This window comes from Cherax quadricarinatus, chromosome 48 (assembly GCF_038502225.1).
Source record: "Cherax quadricarinatus isolate ZL_2023a chromosome 48, ASM3850222v1, whole genome shotgun sequence".
NCBI lineage: Eukaryota > Metazoa > Arthropoda > Malacostraca > Decapoda > Parastacidae > Cherax > Cherax quadricarinatus.
Window position 1 is genome coordinate 9,584,974 of NC_091339.1, and position 24,126 is coordinate 9,609,099.

A 24,126-nucleotide genomic window follows, 5' to 3' on the forward strand; every position below is an offset into this window, starting at 1 on the left:
TGGTGACAAATGTTTCCCTAACATTGTATTTTACACGTACAGAACACGGTGTATGGGAGGGTCACCAGTTCCACACTGCTGATCAACGTTACTCGGGAGGACAACAGTGCCAAAGTGACGTGCAGGGCTGCCAACCCAGCCATGCCAGGCTCTCCCATTACCAACACAACTAAGCTCAATGTTCACTGTAAGTTTTCTCTGTGAATACAACTACGACAAATTATTTGGTCTTATTTACAGGTTAAAATTTCTTCCATGCCATCCAAACCGGTGAAAATACATAGAGTGACTTCTTCAGTCCAGCGCAGGGAAAAGGTGGAAGATGAGAAGTTTGAGGTAATCAGTCCCTCAATCTAGAATCGATGTGTTTAGTCCACATATCGACTCCAGACTGAGGACTCATTACCTCAGACCCCTCCTCGTCTTCCACCTTTCTCCGCACTGGACTGAAGAAGCCCCTATGTGGCGAAACGTTCCCAAAATAAAGATATCAAACGTTGCACAAGTGTCTCATTTATGAATTTGTCGCCTTTGTAAACAATTTATGTCTTTGTAACAAAAGTGTTAGTGTGAGTAATGAACCCTAGTGTGAGTAATGAACCCTAGTGTGAGTAATGAACCCTAATGTGAGTAATGAACCCTAGTGTCAGTAATGAACCCTAGTGTGAGTAATGAACCCTAGAGTAATGAACCCTAGAGTAATGAACCCTAGTGTGAGTAATGAACCCTAGTGTGAGTAATGAACCCTAGTGTGAGTAATGAACCCTAGTGTGAGTAATGAACCCTAGTGTGAGTAATGAACCCTAATATGAGTAATGAACCCTAGTGTGAGTAATGAACCCTAGTGTGAGTAATGAACCCTAGTGTCAGTAATGAACCCTAGTGTGAGTAATGAACCCTAGTGTGAGTAATGAACCCTAGTGTCAGTAATGAACCCTAGTGTGAGTAATGAACCCTAGTGTGAGTAATGAACCTTAGTGTGAGTAATGAACCCTAGTGTGAGTAATGAACCCTAGAGTAATGAACCCTAGTGTGAGTAATGAACCCTAGTGTGAGTAATAGTGTGAGTAATGAACCCTAGTGTGAGTAATGAACCCTAGTGTGAGTAATGAACCCTAATGTGAGTAATGAACCCTAGTGTCAGTAATGAACCCTAGTGTGAGTAATGAACCCTAGTGTCAGTAATGAACCCTAGTGTGAGTAATGAACCCTAGAGTAATGAACCCTAGAGTAATGAACCCTAGTGTGAGTAATGAACCCTAGTGTGAGTAATGAACCCTAGTGTGAGTAATGTGTGAGGAATGAACCCTAGTGTGAGTAATGAACCCTAGTGTGAGTAATGAACCCTAGTGTCAGTAATGAACCCTAGTGTGAGTAATGAACCCTAGTGTGAGTAATGTAGTGTCAGTAATGAACCCTAGTGTGAGTAATGAACCCTAGTGTGAGTAATGAACCCTAGTGTAATGAACCCTAGTGTGAGTAATGAACCCTAGTGTGAGTAATGAACCTTAGTGTGAGTAATGAACCCTAGTGTGAGTAATGAACCCTAGAGTAATGAACCCTAGTGTGAGTAATGAACCCTAGTGTGAGTAATGAACCCTAGTGTGAGTAATGAACCCTAGTGTGAGTAATGAACCCTAATGTGAGTAATGAACCCTAGTGTGAGTAATGAACCCTAGTGTGAGTAATGAACCCTAGTGTGAGTAATGAACCCTAGTGTGAGTAATGAACCCTAATGTGAGTAATGAACCCTAGTGTGAGTAATGAACCCTAGTGTGAGTAATGAACCCTAGAGTGAGTAATGAACCCTAGTGTGAGTAATGAACCCTAGTGTCACTAATGAACCCTAGTGAGTAATGAACCCTAGTGTGAGTAATGAACCCTAAGTGTGAGTAATGAACCCTAGTGTGAGTAATGAACCCTAGTGTGAGTAATGAACCCTAGTGTGAGTAATGAACCCTAGTGTGAGTAATGAACCCTTGAGAGTAATGAACCCTAGTGTGAGTAATGAACCCTAGTGTGAGTAATGAACCCTAGTGTGAGTAATGAACCCTAGTGTGAGTAATGAACCCTAGTGTGAGTAATGAACCCTAGTGTGAGTAATGAACCCTAGTGTGAGTAATGAACCCTAGTGTGAGTAATGAACCCTGAGTAATGAACCCTAGTGTGAGTAATGAACCCTAGTGTGAGTAATGATGTGAGTAATGAACCCTAGTGTGAGTAATGAACCCTAGTGTGAGTAATGAACCCCTAATGAACCCTAGTGTCAGTAATGAACCCTAGTGTCAGTAATGAACCCTAGTGTCAGTAATGAACCATAGTGTGAGTAATGAACCATAGTGTCAGTAATGAACCCTAGTGTGAGTAATGAACCCTAGTGTGAGTAATGAACCCTAGCGTGAGTAATGAACCCTAGTGTGAGTAATGAACCCTAGTGTGAGTAATGAACCCTAGTTTGACTAATGAACCCTAGTGTGAGTAATGAACCCTAGTGTGAGTAATGAACCCTAGTGTCAGTAATAAACCCTAGTGTCAGTAATGAACCCTAGTGTCAGTAATGAACCCTAGTGTGAGGAATGAACCCTAGTGTGAGTAATGAACCCTAGTGTCAGTAATGAACCCTAGTGTGAGTAATGAACCCTAGTGTGAGTAATGAACCCTAGTGTGAGTAATGAACCCTAGTGTGAGTAATGAACCCTAGTGTCAGTAATGAACCCTACTGTCAGTAATGAACCCTACTGTCAGTAATGAACCCTAGTGTGAGGAATGAACCCTAGTGTCAGTAATGAACCCTAGTAATGAACCCTAGTGTCAGTAATGAACCCTAGTGTGAGGAATGAACCCTAGTGTCAGTAATGAACCCTAGAGTGAGGAATGAACCCTAGTGTGAGGAATGAACCCTAGTGTGAGTAATGAACCCTAGTGTGAGTAATGAACCCTAGTGTGAGTAATGAACCCTAGTGTGAGTAATGAACCCTAGTGTGAGTAATGAACCCTAGTGTGAATAATGAACCCTAGTGTGAGTAATGAACCTAGTGTGAGTAATGAACCCTAGTGTCAGTAATGAACCCTAGTGTGAGTAATGAACCCTAGTGTCAGTAATGAACCCTAGTGTGAGTAATGAACCCTAGTGTGAGTAATGAACCCTAGTGTGAGTAATGAACCCTAGTGTGAGTAATGAACCCTAGTGTGAGGAATGAACCCTAGTGTGAGGAATGAACCCTAGTGTGAGTAATGAACCCTAGTGTCAGTAATGAACCCTAGTGTGAGTAATGAACCCTAGTGTGAGTAATGAACCCTAGTGTGAGTAATGAACCCTAGTGTGAGTAATGAACCCTAGTGTGAGTAATGAACCCTAGTGTGAGTAATGAACCCTAGTGTCAGTAATGAACCCTAGTGTGAGTAATGAACCCTAGTGTGAGTAATGAACCCTAGTGTGAGTAATGAACCCTAGTGTGAGTAATGAACCCTAGTGTGAGTAATGAACCCTAGTGTGAGTAATGAACCCTAGTGTGAGTAATGAACCCTAGTGTGAGTAATGAACCCTAGTGTGAGTAATGAACCCTAGTGTGAATAATGAACCCTAGTGTGAGTAATGAACCCTAGTGTGAGGAATGAACCCTAGTGTCAGTAATGAACCCTAATGTCAGTAATGAACCCTAGTGTGAGTAATGAACCCTAGTGTGAGTAATGAACCCTAGTGTGAGTAATGAACCCTAGTGTGAGTAATGAACCCTAGTGTGAGTAATGAACCCTAGTGTCAGTAATGAACCCTAGTGTGAGTAATGAACCCTAGAGTAATGAACCCTAGAGTAATGAACCCTAGTGTGAGTAATGAACCCTAGTGTGAGTAATGAACCCTAGTGTGAGTAATGAACCCTAGTGTGAGTAATGAACCCTAGTGTGAGTAATGAACCCTAATGTGAGTAATGAACCCTAGTGTGAGTAATGAACCCTAGTGTGAGTAATGAACCCTAGTGTGAGTAATGAACCCTAGTGTGAGTAATGAACCCTAGTGTGAGTAATGAACCTTAGTGTGAGTAATGAACCCTAGTGTGAGTAATGAACCCTAGAGTAATGAACCCTAGTGTGAGTAATGAACCCTAGTGTGAGTAATGAACCCTAATGTGAGTAATGAACCCTAGTGTGAGTAATGAACCCTAGTGTGAGTAATGAACCCTAGTGTGAGTAATGAACCCTAGTGTGAGTAATGAACCCTAGTGTGAGTAATGAACCCTAATGTGAGTAATGAACCCTAGTGTGAGTAATGAACCCTAGTGTGAGCAATGAACCCTAGTGTGAGCAATGAACCCTAGTGTGAGTAATGAACCCTAGTGTCAGTAATGAACCCTAGTGTGAGTAATGAACCCTAGTGTGAGTAATGAACCCTAGTGTCAGTAATGAACCCTAGTGTGAGTAATGAACCTTAGTGTGAGTAATGAACCCTAGTGTGAGTAATGAACCCTAGAGTAATGAACCCTAGTGTGAGTAATGAACCCTAGTGTGAGTAATGAACCCTAGTGTGAGTAATGAACCCTAATGTGAGTAATGAACCCTAGTGTGAGTAATGAACCCTAGTGTGAGTAATGAACCCTAGTGTCAGTAATGAACCCTAGTGTCAGTAATGAACCCTAGTGTCAGTAATGAACCATAGTGTGAGTAATGAACCCTAGTGTGAGTAATGAACCCTAGTGTGAGTAATGAACCCTAGTGTGAGTAATGAACCCTAGCGTGAGTAATGAACCCTAGTGTGAGTAATGAACCCTAGTGTGAGTAATGAACCCTAGTTTGACTAATGAACCCTAGAGTAATGAACCCTAGTGTGAGTAATGAACCCTAGTGTCAGTAATGAACCCTAGTGTCAGTAATGAACCCTAGTGTCAGTAATGAACCCTAGTGTCAGTAATGAACCCTAGTGTGAGGAATGAACCCTAGTGTGAGTAATGAACCCTAGTGTCAGTAATGAACCCTAGTGTGAGTAATGAACCCTAGTGTGAGTAATGAACCCTAGTGTGAGTAATGAACCCTAGTGTGAGTAATGAACCCTAGTGTGAGTAATGAACCCTAGTGTGAGTAATGAACCCTAGTGTCAGTAATGAACCCTACTGTCAGTAATGAACCCTAGTGTGAGGAATGAACCCTAGTGTCAGTAATGAACCCTAGTGTGAGGAATGAACCCTAGTGTCAGTAATGAACCCTAGTGTGAGGAATGAACCCTAGTGTCAGTAATGAACCCTAGAGTGAGGAATGAACCCTAGTGTGAGGAATGAACCCTAGTGTGAGTAATGAACCCTAGTGTGAGTAATGAACCCTAGTGTGAGGAATGAACCCTAGTGTGAGGAATGAACCCTAGTGTGAGGAATGAACCCTAGTGTGAGTAATGAACCCTAGTGTGAGTAATGAACCCTAGTGTGAGTAATGAACCCTAGTGTGAGTAATGAACGCTAGTGTCAGTAATGAACCCTAGTGTGAGGAATGAACCCTAGTGTGAGGAATGAACCCTAGTGTGAGGAATGAACCCTAGTGTGAGTAATGAACCCTAGTGTCAGTAATGAACCCTAGTGTGAGTAATGAACCCTAGTGTGAGTAATGAACCCTAGTGTGAATAATGAACCCTAGTGTGAGTAATGAACCCTAGTGTGAGGAATGAACCCTAGTGTGAGGAATGAACCCTAGTGTCAGTAATGAACCCTAATGTCAGTAATGAACCCTAGTGTCAGTAATGAACCCTAGTGTGAGGAATGAACCCTAGTGTCAGTAATGAACCTTAATGTCAGTATTGAACCCTAGTGTCAGTAGTGAACCCTAGTGTCAGTAATGAACCCTGGTGTCAGTAATGAACCCTAGTGTCAGTAATGAACCTTAATGTCAGTATTGAACCCTAGTGTCAGTAACGAGCCATAGTGTCAGTAACGAACCATAGTGTCAGTAATGAACCCTAGTGTCAGTAACGAGCCATAGTGTCAGTAACGAACCATAGTGTCAGTAACGAACCATAGTGTCAGTAATGAACCCTAGTGTCAGTAACGAACCATAGTGTCAGTAATGAACCCTAGTGTCAGTAACGAACCATAGTGTCAGTAATGAACCATAGTGTCAGTAATGAACCCTAGTGTCAGTAATGAACCCTAGTGTCAGTAATGAACCCTAGTGTCAGTAATGAACGCTAGTGTCAGTAATGAACGCTAGTGTCAGTAATTAATCCTAATGTTAGTACTGAACCCTTGTGTCAGTGTTGAACCGAAGTAGCATTACTGAACGCTAGTGTTAGTACTGCATCATTACTGAACTCTAGTAGCATTACTGAACTTTAGTGTCAGTATTGAACCCTCGTGTCCGTACCGAACTCGAGTGGCAGTATTGATACCTACACCACAAAGGTCCTTTTGGAACGTTAAGAGTATCTGGTTTTGATTATCAAGATCAACAGGCGTCTGTATTTGAAAAAAATTAAAGTAACTCTGTAAAATTTACCGGTTATACAAATTACTGAAAGAACAGGTTTGAATTAAATAATTTTGCATCTTTATCAGAGATCAACTAGGCTGTGATGGATATGTGGGGCAGCGGGGCTCCAGCAGCAACAGCCTGGTTGACCAGGCAAGCACCAGACGAGCCTGGCCCATGGCTGGGCTCAGAGAGTAGTGAAACTCTCCAATCTCTTCAAAGGTATTTCAAAGGTAAGGTAGAGAAGCCTTTAGGATGCCCCTCATGGTTGTCAACTTCTAATCTTATGATGATACACTACTTGTATGGTGCTTCAAATTCAAATTTGAATTACCACGTGAATGTAATATAACATTGTTAGGCTCATGAGATTATTATAACAAAAAGAAGCGCTAAACCACAATGGTAGGCTCAAGAGAAATCACTAGTGGTCGAAGGAAAATAAAAATGGGAGTGCTGGGCTATCCTCTATCCTTCAAGACGTCGTCTTCTTAAAACATTTTTTATCTACTTCTTTTTTGGCATGAATCTTTGTTCCGATTTTGTTTCAGATTGTTTTCTTTCTTAATACACTGTCAGAAGTTCTGATCTTGAGAACACTAGTAACCTGACCTGACCTTTGCCCTCTCCTCAACTGTTTTGACCTGTGTTATATATTTCACCTTTCCTGTCTTCTGGCTCTCTCCTTAAAAAGCACGTAAGTTCCTCCGTCTTCTAATAACATGTTCATTTTTCCATTATAATTTACCTTGTCCATAATTAATATCGCATTTGCTTTGTCTGTATCGTAAGGTAAGTCCAGGATCTTTCCGTAATTCATGGTATAACTTAACAAATCTTTGAGAACAATTGTGTTGCAGAGGCCGGAGCGAAGCTCAGATCTCTACAACACATGTGAACACAAGCGAACACTGAGCTTCGCTCAGCCCTTTGCAACACAATTGTTCTCAAAGATTTGTTAAGTTATACCATGAATTACGGAAAGATCCTCGAGTTCACCTTACGAAACAGACAAAGCAAATGCGATAGCAATTATGGACAAGGTGGATTATAGTGGAAAAATGAACATGTTATAAAAAGTCGGAGGAACTTTAAGTGCCCCTTAACTTAAGTGTTCTCTCCTAGCACGGGGCTGCAGACCTGCAATGCTCCTTCCTTCCAACCTGCTTTCTGGTCTTCACTTTATATTTTTTATGACTTGAATGATTTTCGTCCAGGATCGACAGAAACATCGTCTGAAGCTTTCTAAGGGTGGGTTATATGTGAACTGTGATAGTTGTTTGTTTATTGATGGCGTGTGGGAGGAAGGTGGGGTAAGCTAGGGGCGTGTGGGAGGAAGCTGAGGTAAGCCAGGGGCGTGTGGAAGCTGCGGTAAGCCAGGGGCGTGTAGGAGGAAGCTGGGATAAGCCAGGGGCGTGTAGGAGGAAGCTGGTGTAAGCCAGGGGCGTGTAGGAGGAAGCTGAGGTAAGCCAGGGGCGTGTGGGAGGAAGCTGGGGTAAGCCAGGGGCTTGTAGGAGGAAGCTGGGGTAAGCCAGGGGCTTGTGGGAGGAAGCTGGGGTAAGCCAGGGGCTTGTGGGAGGAAGCTGGGGTATGCCAGGGGATGTTTCACCAGTTGATGGTTCATCATCTGATTAAAACCTGCATCAGGAGACGGTGTTACTTGACGAGTAAACGCCACCGACAACCATACAAACTGACAATACAAACTGACAACCATGCATACTGACAACCATACAGATTAACAAAAATACAGACTGACAGTAATTCGGACTGACGTCAGTTTTCCTGCCGACCTTAACTCTTCCCCGCAATATCACGTTTAAGAACTAATGCTAAAATTATTATACAACAAATTATATTTCTATGTAATTAGATATCCTTTAAGGGGGACCTTTAAGTGGTTACCTATTTTTATCCGATCGACTTCGAATTTCAATGTTTGTGTGATTGCTAGGCCAAAGGTTTCGAACCTATTACAAGTATTCGGCAATAGCTAAGATAACTTCCAAAATCCGCAGCCGTGTTGCCTCAAATGTTAAGAAAAACAGCCTTCTAATTCGACGACAGTGGAAAGTAAAATTCAGTGTGAAATTTTGATACCCGGTTAATCACCATGACATTGGCTTTTTCGAAAGAGTATGTCTCCTGGCCCGAGCTCGTAGAAAACGAATAACAATACATTTATCGTACCATCACATGCTTCCACTTTCTTCCCCACTGTACCATACTAAGACTGTACCGAACTCTACCACCACCACCACCACCACAGAGAAAACATTACACATGTTCATTATATAAGTAACATTTTCAGAGATCTTACATAAAGTTCAAGAGTGAAGTATGAGTATACACCATACCATGTGTAGGATACAACAAAATCTACGTAGGAGAAACAAGGAACCATGCTTCAAACCATGGTGACACTACAAATTGCTGCGTTGTACACGGGTGTAAGGAGGACTAGCTCGTGCACTGGAACAATGCAGAACTCATCTGCAGACAACCCAACAGGAATTTGAGTCAACATAAAAAAGGGATTCATAACTGCTGATCCAACAACCGTAGCACAAAGAGCTAGCAAATACATCTCAACATATTATGTATAACATGTTGTTTCTTGACTGCCACGTGGCACTGCCATTAGATAACTTCACTAGTTGACTCACGAAATCGTAATGACACGATTGCAAACAAACCATACCAAGGGCGGGATTTGTACCCGCGGTCAGAGAGTCTCAAAACTCCAGTGGCTAACGCGACGGTCTGGAGTTTTGAGACTATGACCGCGAGTTCAAATCCCGCCCGTGGTATGGTTTAACTTCACTAGTTCCCTGACCATCTCTCATGACTTCCATTCGTTATTATACATATTTGGAGCGTTCAAGTTCTCAGAAGCTAAACATAATCAGTATTCATTCTGTCGGAGTCACCATACCTTCTATCCTACAATTTACCTTATTTTAAATAAATATTTGTCGCTAGGAGTCTGAGTCAGTCCACTACGTCACTTTCACATAGCTTATTCTAATCACAGTTGCTAATAGATTTACTGATATTTTTATTTTAATAATGGTTATTAAATTATGCAATTATATTACTCTTTACAACAACTTACATCAGTGAATTTTTATATAAATTAATTATTTCATACAAAATATATATTTTCTGAGTCCTCACTCAAGATGGAGGGTATGAATAAATTCATGTCCTCACGCCTCCTAATGAATTTTATCCTTGGAAATGTTCAAATCTCAGTTTTCATAAACATTCCTGGTGCAGAAGGGTCTTGTTTTTCGTCCCGGCAAAAGTTATGACGTTGGTCTTAGTCATATATAATGACCGACTCATCAAAGCCTTAGCTGAGTCACCCCATGACGAGTCAACCTTCTCTAATAATTCCCGCCTCATTAAATTAAACTGTAGCTCGCTACTCATAAAAGGCCCAGGAGCTGAAGGCAGAAACCTCTTAAACCCATGTAAAGTTTTAATAAATGTTTTAGACCCAGAAGGTACAGCTCAACTTTCTGCAACAGAGATAGTATACCAGGGCCCACAGATGTAGCGCTTCGCTCTAGAGAAGCAGAGTAACCGCATCTCAACCCTCAAAGTCACTGCTAGAATTTAAGATCAACTAGACAGGCACTGCAAAAGCATACTAGCATCATTTCCATTAAAATCTAAAAAAAAATATGAGAAAAGAAAAAAAACTGCTAATGTTTTTATTTGCTGTAAGAAATATTTGTAGAATTAAAAATACATCTGTGAGATATTTAAAACTGCATTTTTCAAATAAATATAACTTCTAGTGCTTTGTTCTGAGATGAAATTATTGGCAAGAACCGTGAGGCACCTGACAATAATGAGAGCGAATTTAATATACATATGATAGTTCAGAAGAAAGCTTGATACACGATTTATTTTTCGAAAACTGACTTATAGGGAACCACAATATTGAAAAACAGGACAAATCTTAGTTTTACTGAGAAACACAAGGGTTTGAGGTCTGAGGCCGAGATGAAGACGCCTTCTCAAATTATCACGAGGAAATGAAGGCTGAGAAGGAAAAATGCCAGATATATTTTATTTGTTTTGCAAGTGAGAGAAGTAACTAATTACTGATAATCTCAGCTCGAGCATCCTCCAAAAGAACCTAGAGCTTTAACTCTTCCAAAGAAACCTAAGAGCTCTATAAAAACAAACTAAAGAGATCAAACCACAGTACGGATGGGGATTGAACACGCGGCTAGTGAATCTTAAAACTTCAGACCGGTGCGTTAGCCACTAGGCCAGTTTTACGACGAGTTCAGTCCCCGCCCGTACTGTGGTTTGTTTGCAATCGTGTCATTACGATTTCGTGAGTTAAAGAGACCAAAATTATGGCACCAGGAGGTACATGACATTACTGCAACTCGAATTTGGAGGACCAATTAACCATCATTGATTGCTGATTCTGTATAATGACCATTTCAACGTACAAAAGAGCCAGATGACCTAGGTCTTGCCAAATGCAATTTCAGAGATTTTGCATCTCGTCTCAGTGAACGGAGTTTACTAAATAATAACTGCAAGATAAGTACCTACCGAAAACGCATCTAAGTTCTGCAACTTCTTTCAAAGTTTGCGTTACTGATTTTTTGAACTACTGTTCTAATGCGAATGGCTTTTTTTTTTTTTTTTTTTTTTTACGAAATAGCTGTTAAATGCTATCCTCCGGATTAGCTATGTTCATATATTGCTCAATAAATAGTCTAAAGTTATTGCACAATGCCCATCAATTCCTACGGGACATATGAATGAAGATTATAAAAATGTGAAATGATTTTTGAATGACAACTTCTACGGACATAAACGACGCAAAGTTCCAAGTTAAACTGCGTAGTGGTTACACTAAACATCCCTCCCTCCCTTCTCTGTTTATAGCACAGTAGAGCAAATGGCCAGGACTGTCAGGATGGATCGGCCTGCCAGAGAGGCAACATGATGTTCATATTATGACCTTGTACAAACAGATATATTTTTTCCACAGCTTCCCCAAAAAATTATTTTTATAGTATATAACCTTGTTTAATTAAACTATGCTTTTAGATATATACACTTAGTATTCTTGAGAATTTCCGAAGCTATGTTATGTTTGCCCTATTCCTGGACCATTTTTTTCTTGTTTGCCAGCAATGTATCTGTAATATACGTCATATTGCTGGGACACTTCCATATCTAAAATACTAGAGGTACTATAGATATGAAAGGCTGCAAGACATTATTATTATTATAATCAAAAAGAAGCGCTAAGCCCCAAGGGCTATACAAGCGCTGCAGGGCAGGAAGGAAGCGAGGGTATCGGGTGGCAAAAGGGAGATGGATGAGTAATAGGTTGCGGAAAACAGCGAGGCAGTGGATGGTGAAAGGGTAGAGGGCAGCAAGAGACAGGTAGAAAGGGCTGAGGGGAGTGTGAAAGGTATCATCACCAGAGTTTGTGGAGTAAATCAGTAGTTGTCAAGAAGTCAATGAGAGAGTCAGGATTAAAGGAGGGTCCATCAGCAAGAAGGGAAGGTAAAGAGAAAGTAGTAGAGCAGAAACGACGTCGGAGGTAAATTCTGCGTGCTCGTTGATAGAGAGGGCAGTCTAACAGAATGTGGCTAATCGATACTGGAACTTGACACTGCTCACAGAGAGGTACAAGGTGCCTCTCCATGAGATACCTATGAGTAAGACAAGTGTTGCCAATGCGAAGGCAGGAGAGAGTAGTCTCCCAACCTCGGCACTGATAACAAGAAGACGGCCAGTAACCTATGCTCGGTTTAATAGAATGAAGTTTGTTACCGAGCAGAGTTGACAAAAGTTGTTGCCAACGGGTGTGAAGGTGGGTAGCTATTACAGCAAAATAGTCCAGAAATGGAACACCTCTAAATGAAATTGGTAGGTCATGTACTGCTGACCTCGCAGCAGTGTTTGCCTGTTCATTGCCTTGTACGTCAACATGACCAGGGACCCAACAAAAAACGATATCTTTATGCCTGGTAGAGATACGGCGTAGCCAAAGTTGGATACAGAGAACTAGGGGGTGAGGTGTATCAAATTTCCATATAGCATGTAGAGCACTAAGGAAGTCTGAGACTACCACAAATGATGACACAGGCATAGATGCGATACGAATAAGTGCTGCAAGAATGGCATAAAATTCAGCAGTAAAAATGCTAGCCGAAGATAGTAAATGCCCTCGCACGACGCTGTCCGGAAACACTGCTGTGAATCCGACGCCTTCAGAAGACTTAGAGCCATCTGTGTACACTGCGATGGCATGAGAATGAGAGTGGAAGTGGTCAAGAAAAAGAGAGCGGGAAGCCACTGTAGGCAGTTGGGCTTTCGAACAAGGGAGTGAGAAAGAACAGACCCCAACAGCTGGAACTTCCCAGGGGGGTAGGGAAAAGTGAGATGCTACATGAACATATAAAGGTGGTAACTTGAGGGAAGACAAGAGCGAACGTAGGCGAAGAGAGAAGGGACGGAGCAAACAGGGGCGGCAAACAAATGTCTACTAATATCGGTGACCATTCCATAAATGGAAGGATTGCGGAGATCGTGAGAGCGTACATAGTAGCGAAGGCAATGGGCATCACGGCGATCAGACAAGGATGGAACATTTGCTTCAGCATAGAGGCTCTCAACAGGGTGAGAGCGAAAAGCACCAAGGCATAAATGTAATCCTTGGTGATGGATGGGGATAAGGCTAGAGAGAGCAGCAGGAGAGGCCGCTGAATAGATCTGGTCACCATAATCGAGTTTCGGGCTGAATGTAGACGAAGGAGAGTTCGACGATCAGCTCCCCACGAAAGATGAGCAAGGGTTTTAAGAAGATTCAGCCGGCTGTGACAAGTTGCCTTCAGAGAGGTAATGTGAGGTTTCCAGGATAACCTACGGTCAAAGAGAAGGCCTAGAAACCTGACTGTATCACGTTCAGGGATACGGGAGCCATAGTGGCACAAAGGATGATTGGAGATGACAAAGCGTCTAGTGAAAGTAATTTGGCGAGTTTTCGTACTGGAAAATTTAAACCCATGCATGGTGGCCCAATTGGAAACACGGTCGACCGCATGCTGGAGAGAAACTGTAATGAGGCGACAGTCAGCGCCTGCACAAGCAATAGCGAAGTCATCAACATAGAGTGATGACCAAATATTGGATGGAAGAACAGAGGCCAACTCATTTATAGCAAGGAGAAAAAGTGTTGTGCTCAGAACACATCCATGAGGGACACCTTCAGCTTGGACAAAGTCCGGGGAGAGCACATTATTGACATGAACACGGAAATGTCTGTCGGTTAAAAAGCTCTTAAGGAAGGATGGTAGATTGCCTCGGAGGCCTAAGGAGTGGGCTTAGGCCAAAATATTATACCTCCAAGTTGTGTCATATGCCTTCTCAAGGTCAAAAAATATGGCAATAACCGAGTGGTTATTCGCAAAGACATTACGAACGTACGTATCCAAGCGTAGTAAGGAGTTTATGGTAGATCGGCCCTTACGAAAGCCATATTGACTAGTGGAGAGACTGTTGTGTATCTCTAAATACCACATTAAACGTCGATTTACCAGACGTTCCATCACTTTGCAAACTGCACTAGTAAGAGCAATGGGACGATAGTGGGAGGCATCATGTCCCGTAGTACCCGGCTTGCAGAAAGGAAGAACAATGGCGGATTTCCACAGCTGGGGAAGAACTCCTTGTGACCAAATAAGATTGAAGAGGTGTAAGAGGACTACAAGGGCTGACTGATGTAAATGTTGTAACATCCGAATATGAATGTCGTCAGGCCCAGCTGCCGATGATCGGCAAGCTGAGTGTGTTGTCTCCAGTTCCTGAAGTGTAAAAGGCACATTATACTACTCTTCTCTGAGAGAAGAAAAGTCCAAGGGTACTAACTCTCTGGCAGACTTTGAGGAAAGAAACGAGGGGTCCCTGGGAAATATGGACCAAATGAGTGCCAATTTCAATGGCAACGTCAAGAGGGTTTGCTACATCAACATCGGCGACCTGTAGAACAGGAGCCGGGTCAGGAGAGTATTTACCACTCAATTTCCTCACTTTTTTCCAGACTGCACTCATAGAGGAAGCAGAGATGATGGTGGAAACAATCTCGCCAGCAAGTGCGTTTAGCGTCACGGATGACACGGCGAGCGACCGCACGCTTCTGCTTAAAATCAAGAAGTCTCTCATCAGTTCTATTGTACCGGTACCTGCCCCATGCAGTGCGTTTCAAACGTACTGCACGACCACAAGCAGGAGACAACCAAGACATGCACTTCTGAGAAAGCCTGCCTGAGGTTTGGGGTATAGAATAAGAAGCTGCGGTGAAAACTGACGTCGAGAAGAGGTGTAGGAGCTCGTCAATGGAGGATGCAGAAGGAACTTCATTAAAAGCAGTGAGCTGCGAGTAAAGGTCCCAACTTGCCCGATCAAATTGCCAGCAAGGGCTACGGAAAGGTGGTGAATATGAAGAAGTAAGAATGATTGGAAAATGATCGCTGTCATGTAAGTCCAGTAGAACAAGACCAGGTGAAGTCTAGTGCAGTGGAGGAAGAGCAGACCGATAGATTGATGCAAGAGAGAGTATGAGTACGAGGATCAAAATGGGTGGGAGTACCCGTATTTAAAACATGGAGGGGGTGAGAGGCGAGAAAAGCCTCCAACTGAATGCCACGTGAGTCACAATGAGACCCCCCCAGAAGAAATGATGGGCATTAAAATCGCCAAGTAACAGAAGTGGTGGTGGTAAGGATGAAACAAGAAAGGCAAAATCTGGGATAGAAAATGCTCGAGGAGGAGAGAGATATAAAGAATATCTTGTAAACCACTTATTCAAGTGGATACGGGCTGCAGTGTAATGCAGCGAGGTATGGACAAATAGTTGACAGTACGGATTATCATTGCGTAGAAGAAGAGCACTTTCATTAAGGGTCCCATCTGAGAAAGGATCCAAAGAATACAATAAATTATAGCCTGAGATAAGTTGGAAAACAGCTGAGTGTAATTTTGGTTCTTGTAAGCAAGCACCAACAGGGAAAACCTGGGAAGCAACATCTGAAGCTCACCCTGATTACCCCTGAGGCCGTGGATATTCCACTGTAAATAGGCCATGACTGGCAATGAAGAAATTACCAGGAATCCGTAGGGAAAGGCACCTACGAACTAGAGTGGTTAGAAAAGTCAATGTGCGGTGGCATCGGAAGACGTTCAAGCAGTGAAGGAACGGAGCGTTGCGAAGAGTGGAGTTGTGGAGATGGAGGAGAGGGAAGGGAAAGAACAGGAGGTGGATCAGTGTCCATTGAAGGTTTAGTCTCTGCAATATATTCTGAAATGGCTTCAAGTGTTTCTGAATTCAAAAATGTATGGGAGACAATATTGGAGGTAGAAGGAGGAGGGTGAGTAAAGATTGGGACAGTAATGGACTGTACCAAAGTAGAGGGGGACGAAAGAGTGTAGGGGACTGGAGAAGTAGTGTGGGAGGGGACAGAAGAGGCAGAAACCTGGGAGGTGGCAGAAGAGGGAGAAACTTGAGAGGGGACGGGGGTGGAAGGCATAGTACGAGGAGGAGGGTGAACCTCCACACTTGTAATAGTGCCAGAGAGAGGGGAAGAACTAGGCACAGAGACTGGAAAGGTAAAATGCGGAGGTGGAAGGGAAGGAGAGGGCAAAGAAGATTTGAGCAATGGGGATTTTTTGGACTTCTGAGAAGTAGAGGGGCAATTGGTATAAGGTGTCGTACGAGGTCTTGTCGATACTGGGGATTGTGAGGAAGGACGCGAAGATGTGAGAACAGACTGAGTTGTAGTAGGGATGTCAGAGCCCAGGACAGCAAAAGGATTAGATACCGGAGTGGCTATGGGAGGGGTAACAACAGAGGTGGCTGCAGAAGATGGGACCCCAGAAGTGGGGGGATGTTTTGAAACACGAGAATAAGAAACACGGGATAGTCTCCCTTGGAGGCGGAGATGAGAAACTGCCATAGCATAAGGGAGACCTTCTGCCTCTTTGAGGCAACGGATTTCACGCTCATTTAAGTAGACCTGGCAACGGCGAGAGTACAAAGGGTGAGCCTCATGACAATTAAGGCAAGATGGAGGTTGACTGCAAGACGTATTAGAATAGTCGTCGACACCACAGACTGGGCATTCAGCTATAGATCTGCAATATTTCGCTGGGTGGCCAAAAGCCAGCAATTTCTACATTGTTGCGGTGTAGGGATCACCTTTCGAACTTGTAACCGATGTCCCATGATATAAACAGAGGATGGGAGTTTACGGCTGTCGAAAGTTAATCGTCGAAAGTTAATTGAGCCACATTGCAAGGGTATCGTCTCTGCCCGCGGGCAGGAAGGACATAAGTGTCTACTTTAAGGATTGGGAGATCCTGGAGTTCCAGCTGTTCAAGAATGTCATTGCCACATGTCTGGAAATTCTGTTGGATTATGGTATGGGGCAGAATGACAGTACCACTACAAGAATTGAGAGAAAGATGTTTTTCAATAGTGATAGGAGTAGTATCGATATGCGAAAGGAGAGAAAGATCATGAGCTTCGGTAGCATTCTGGCCAGTGACGATGTGCGTACCACTCTTGAGAGCATGAAATGAAATATCTCTACCAACATGGTGTAGGAGCGCTTTGCCAATACTATGGGCGGAAAGATAGGCAGAAGAAGTCGGTCTTAAAGTAAAGAATTTAGTCCATTGTGTGGTCTGAAACTGAGCGTGGAGAGAGAGTGCATGACGTGTCGGTCTTTTCTGAGTAGAATGGGAAGGTAACGAAGTAACATCATCAGGAGATTGTCATTGGCGTTTAGGAGTGGGACCGGAGTTCGTCCGACGTGAAACGAGTTGGCGATTCGAAAATTGCCATACCGTAGATGGAGAGGCCAGAAGCATAGTCAAAGGAGAGCGGAGGTCAGACAATTCGAAGGACTCAGTCGAAACCCTGGTACCTGAAGCGGGTGAGGAAACAGCACCAGCAAGAGGTACAGGGGCATCAGGAGTGTCCGAAGAGTGGTCAAAAAACGAGGCAGGGTCAGAATGGAGTGCGGTATTAAGAAGGGGCCCGGGGGTAGTAGGTTCATGGACTGGGTTCTCCATGGTTAGGTTACTCCTTTTCTTTTTGTTGTAAGAAAAAAAGAAAGAAGAAAATAAAAAAAAAATAAAAAAAGGGAGGAGCGGGGAGGAATAGTTCCCAGGAACAATGAAAGGGCCGGAAATCTCCCTCCGCGCCCAAGAGGACCTTAGCACCGTAAGTAGTGCAGATGCAGCATGGAACCCGTGCCATATCCTACCCTTCATGCCAATAAACCAGCAATCCGGGATAGCAACCTCACATCTGCCAAGCTACCTCGGTGGACAAAAGAGAGGGTGGCCGGATATCCCCCACAAAGCATACCTCCTTCGGTCACCACCCCCGGAATCCGAAAGGTGGCTTCCAGAGATACACCTGTCGCCTGAAAGACAGCCAAAGCCACCCTCCAAGATATCAGAGAGGGATCGGGACATCCCCAGGCGATCCAGATTCCACGGCAAACTACACCACCGCCAAGAACCTCAACGGAATGGGATGGGTCCCAGTACCCTTTCCCCTACCTAGGAGCTAGGGCGCCTGTGGGAAAAATCCCAAAGGTCAAAAACAGGAAGGGCAAAAAGGAGGGGTGGGGAGGAGGAGGAGGAAAGGAAAAAGGGGGAGGATGGAATAGGGAAGGGGGGATTGGGGGGAAATTAGGTTCGGTCTGAGGAAGGAGACCAAAAGGTCTAATTCCTCAGACCAAGAGCCTCTTTACCACGCCAAGGAGCCCCCCCCCCCCTTGAAGAGGAGGCTGCAAGACAGCTACTGGAATATCAAGATCTCTCATCTTTGTCATCATGCATTTCTTGTAGAAGATGTTTATGATGTTAGGTGTCTTTCTTTCCTTTCTTTACGTTGTTAGAAAATGTGGTGGCACGCTCTTGTAGGTAGCACTAGAGAACATACATGTTGCGCCGAATAAGGCAGCTCGGCCACCTTGTGTTAAAAGACAATGGTCGTTTTGCTGAATACGCAGAGTGCAAAATTAAGTATACAGTGAACCCACGGAAAGCTGTCCGAAAATAAGGTAAAAATATATACATCATTGATGCCATTTAAGAGTAAATAAATTTGAAATGGCCTAAGATTAGTTGTATTATCCGAAATTAAATGACGTCCATTATGCCAAAGGGATGTCAGGGAATGTCTTTAACCTCAGGGTGGTCAGGAATTAGAATGATCTCGAAGTTGTGGAGGCAGACTCCATACATTTTTTCTGAGCAAGTATGATAGGAAGCGAATGTGGCACACGGAAAAAGAAGTGGCGGTGGTGCTAGGAAATAAGACTCGACCCATACAGTAAAACATAGGTGTACACACACACACTCTCTCTGGACAAGCAACTTTTAGTATAACCAATTCATAATAGTTGATGCTAACACCTCTTCACGTCAGTACTACACATGATTCTCGACTTGTTCCATCATATCCCAAGTCATCCAATGTGGGTAAAATGTTGTCTTATTTCTTGTATATAGTGGTAAGTTATGTCTAGAACAATACGTAGTCTATAATGAAGGTTTGAACCGCAAAACGTGTGTTTCTATCAAACCATACCACGGATGGGGTTAAAACCCGCTATCACAGTCACAAAACTCCAGACCGACGCGTTAGTCTGGAATTTTGTGATTGATCATTGGTTCTAACCCCACCCGTGGTATGGTTTGTTTGCAATTGTATCATTACGATTTCGTGAGTCGTGTGTTCCTATCATTTTTGATGTCAATAGTTATAATTCTACATTAACAGGAGGGATTTTTCTGTCTCTGAAACCATGATGTTGTTCCCAGTTAAATTTCTACCTCTTCAGGTAACTGACTAGTCTCTTCCCAGTAAATATGTTGACTGTGGTACATGAAAAGGATACAGTTGTGTAATTCAGTGTTCCCAGTCTCTCCTTTCGATATAATTTACAATATGAGATTTTCCAGTCTTTTGATAACCTTTTTGTTTCCAACGACTTCCTAAAAAAGTCGAAGGGTTTTGTTCATCGTGTACATCAATAGGTGAGAGCTAGCGCACTCAAGCTCACACACGTAGTTCGATCCCTGGTACGGGTGGAAAAATTAGGAAGTGTTTACTTAAGACACCTACTGAATCTCTTAACCTATCAGTAAAATAGATACCTGGGTGTTAGTCGACTGGTTTGGGTAGCATCCTGGGACAAAACTGACCTAATTTGCCCGAAATGTTCTGCATAACAAGCGGCTTTCTATGTAGTAGTATGTTATTGATGTCAGCTAGGGCTGTATACCTTGTACATGTGTCATTTCATCCTGTCTATGTAGTAGTATGTTATTGATGTCAGCTAGGGCTGTATACCTTGTACATGTACTTGTAAAAATAAAGATTATTATTATTATTATTATGTTATTATTAACTATGTTGGGCTCTAAGCATACTTCATTATCATTATTTTTGTCACGTCACTGAATTTATTAATTTAGCTGGACTTTAATTTTTTTTTCATTTGTCTCTGTTTCCTCTCTGATTCATTTCTTGCCTTTCAGTGTTTTTCTTTGTTTTCTGTAGCTGATCTACTTACATTTTGTCCTTCATTTTCTTCTTCCATTTCCACGCATTCTCGGTTAGGAAAAGTGTTTCAGGCATGTTTATTTTAAACTGAGAAAATACTTATATTTCACATCCCAGAAATTTTGAGTTATTCCTTCCATTCTTAAGAGAAATTTCCAGTGAACTTTTCTTCCAATCATCATTTGCTCAGAAAATTCTACATAATATTGTAGTCTTTTTCTGTGTATGATAGTTGCCTGAGCTCCTCAAAGTTTCCACTGGTTTCTGATTGTGTGTTTCATACATAATCTATAACTACAAGACAATGGGTTTCGTTCCTATGGGTGTATTGCGTTATATTTCTTCCATTGCTTCATTCACGTAAATCAGACAGATTCTGCTTTTGACTCGCCTCGGCAGGTCATAGCAGCTCTCCTTACGTATTCAGTCTCCCTACGATCCCCGTTGGGGAGGGGAACCTTCACCAGCGTTGTCTTCGCCTTGACTTGCACGATGAGCTACGCAAATCGTGTACAGATCAAGCCAAACAGTGGTACCGTTGATGATTCAACGAAGCTTGCTCTTGCAACTGTTGTGCAGGGAGCACTGCATGTTAAATTCAACGCTATTCTGACACTCAAAGAAGCACTCATTGTTGTATGTCACGATGATGCTGAAGCAGAGAAGTTACTCACTACAGAAGCCACCACTACTCTTACTGTTCAAGGATTTACTGTTACATCATCTCCTGCCCTCAGAGCAAGAAAATTAGTATTCCTAAAAAAACTGGACAAGATCCTGACTTCTCAATCAGTTGCTGAACTCAAGTCATCCATTGAAACTCAAAATACTTGGGCTACTGTTGACAGCATTACCAAAATCCCGAATGCATCGTCTATGCTCAAGGTCACCTTTACCGACGTGAACATGGCTGCCACTACTCTGAACGAAGGTCTTGCTATTTACTACTACTACATCAGTCCCACCTATATAGAAGCAGAAAGATACCACTACATCCAACATTGCTTGAACTGTTTTTCTTATCTTCACACCACCAAAGCATGTCCAGTAAAAGACAAGAAGTTTTGCACTACATGTGGTAGTGAGGGACACACCTTCAGTTCCTGTACCGCTGCTGCTCCAACACAACCAGCGTGTTTATACTGCAAAAGTAATGATCACCATACACTGGCAGCAAAATGTCCTACAAGAAAGGATATTATGAAGAAAACACAAGATGCAGCAAAGAAAAAATCTACTAACACACCAACGTATGCAGCAATTGCAAAATTACAAGCAGACACTACAAAATTACTTCAAGCATCTACTCACAAAGCCTCCACCACCACCACCATCACTCCTCTAACATGTGACGTAACGAAGATCCACTATTGCCTACTATACGCTCACATGCAGAAAATGGCTGTGCTTGGATCCTTTAACTCTACCATCAACGAGTTATTTGCATTAAATAATATGCCATCATTTATATTTCCAGCATCTCCACCTTCTGAAGAAATTCTAAAATTCACCAAGGACTTAATAACCACCTCTGCTGCAGAAAGTCCATCAACACCACCAACTAGTGACGTCACTAACAACGTCCAATGAGAAGCCTCCACCGCCAACACTCCTCACTGAATTCAACCAATCAGAAGCCTTGCCACCAGAAACATCTTCTAATTCGTCTACTGAAGTTGAAAACGAAGCAACACCACCTTCCTCAACTTCACCACCGCCTTCTCCACCTCGACCACGTCGATTACCTGGAACATTATGGGTTAAACACAGAGGACTCATGTTCTACACCATGAAGCATTGCCCCAGCCCAATGACTCGCCTAGAACTCATCCAACATCTCAAAGACAACACTGCAACGTACACCACCGACGAAAAGCTATACGCTACCGTCAACCAGATAATCCATCAACTCCAAACCAACGAACTCTTCTACAGAGCTCCCATAGGTGTGATACAACTCTCTAAAACAAAATTCAAAACATTGATAACCGCATTAGCGAATAAATAACTCGTCCTGCTTGCTGCCTACTGACACTCTCAGCTCCCGCCGCTGCCTTCGCCATCCTCTCCTTGAGAACCAAGCAACGACATCATTCAAGCCTCTCCATCTACGCCTCCAGTACTTCGGTACCACATATCCCAAAGTGGTTGGGCCACTTGCCTCGATTCCTCCTCTTCCCCTCCTTCCCATCCTTTTCCAGTTATTTCCACCCTTCCTTATCCTTCTTCCTTCCCATCTCACGACAGCTCGCGTCGTCTTCTTCGATTCGATTCGATTCATTCACGTAAATTTCACGCTTTAAATCTGATTCACTTTGGGTAATTTAACAAGAGGTTACTAATATTTTAATACATTAAATTTGGCTCTCCATATCTGTGGAACTCTCTATACGTTCTCTTTAGCTCGTAATATTTGGTTGCGGATGAAGTATCTTAAAAACCAGTAGATTACGTTCAATTCTTCTAGCCATTAAAGCTGCCATTTTTCTACTTGTCTATCACTGTCGATTAATCTGTATCGTATTATCCTCTGGATCGTCTGCTATTAAGGGCTGGAATTCAAGTCACTGCCACTACTGCTGTGGGATTGTCTGTGGGTATTTTACATATCACATTGTCTATGAATATTTTAATCATTTAGGATTCTAAATTTTGTATAGATCATATATCAAGGGAGGTTCCTTGATGCTGGTGACTGGATCTTGATCTAGAGAATTGGATCTGTGCTACAGTTCCCTAAAATGTACGTAAATGCCTTCCATCTCCCCTATCACAGGCGCTGTATATTCCCTACGGGTTTAGCGCTCCCAATAATAATTATAAGAATAATAAAAATAATGCATAGATCATATAAATTCCTAATTAGGACGGCTGTTTCTCTTTTACTTCAATTTCTTCTCTCTCTCTCTCTCATTTATAATTTTCGAAAGTGAACTTTCTATAATTGGTGATGTGTGAGTTTTTCTCATCAGTTATTTCTTGGAACTCATTATTTTTGACATAAATCATTACAGATCTCAAGTATATATTTGATTTTTTCTTGGGCTTTCTTTCCGTGTCCGTTTCGCTTATCTTTCTTAGTTATAGATTGTTAGGTTAATGCCTGGAGGGGTACAATTTCAGTTGTAGGGATGGTTAGTGGTAGGGAAGAATGGGCCTAAGAGGGATGGTTAGAAGGGTGCTGTTGGTGGAGAAGACGTACTATATGGTGCTGTGAATTGATGTCAGAAGTCATAGGCTATGAAAATGGATGGTATGAAGTGTTGGTGATGGCTGAAGATGGACGTGGTAAAATTGAATATAAGCGTGAGAGATATGGAGAATGTATGGAAGGCTGAGGGTGTGTGTGCTGGTCAGCCGTGGAGTGGCTCTGGAGTGGTGGGAGTCTACTGATGGTCAGGAGAGATAATGAGCTGGTTGAGTTAGTGTTAATGTTATCGGTGAAGCAAGAGTGATAATGCGAGGGGTTATTCGTGTTATTGGTGAAAATTATGACAATGTGAGGGGAGAGGGTACTGGTGAATGGGTTGGCAGGTGAGAAGGGTGACAGTTGCCAAGTGGAGGCTACATCTGTAGGGATGCTCGGATGTGATGGCTGTATCTGCAGGAGAGATGGTAGGCGTCTGGATGGAGGTGACAGTGGAGAGAAAGAGAGAGAGAGAGAGACGCCGGCAAGTCTAGTCGAGAATGACAGCGACTCAAAACTTTTCAAGAAATTTCTTTACAAGTTAATTAAAATCAAGAAAACTTAAAATATATTATAATTGAAAAGGTAAATGAACTGCTAACAAAAAACAAAGAATGCATATTTTTATTCCTCACATTTCTTCTAGAATAGTTTCAATTAAGTGTTGGGAAGAATGAATCTGTGGTTGTCAGAGTGTATAGAGTCAAGATCTCCCCGGTGTTTGCCCTGAGTTGCCACAAGATTGCGTCGTTACTCACTGACAGAGCTGGATGCACCCCTGAACATATAAAGATTCTGGGCGCTCCAGTTTCCAGGTAGATTTTCCTAAGGTGAAATAGGAAGCAAGCTTAACACACTCCTC

The 24,126-nt window shown here is 42.7% G+C and overlaps 1 protein-coding gene across 1 annotated transcript in view; it reads left to right on the plus strand.

Moving 5' to 3' along the window:
- Positions 1-24,126, plus strand: part of LOC128696187 (protein turtle homolog B-like) — a 604,082-nt gene that overhangs the window by 500,597 nt on the left and 79,359 nt on the right. The window contains exon 7 of the mRNA XM_070094868.1: positions 43-187. Coding sequence (XP_069950969.1) covers positions 43-187 — 145 coding nt within the window. The remainder of the gene's footprint in view (positions 1-42; positions 188-24,126) is intronic.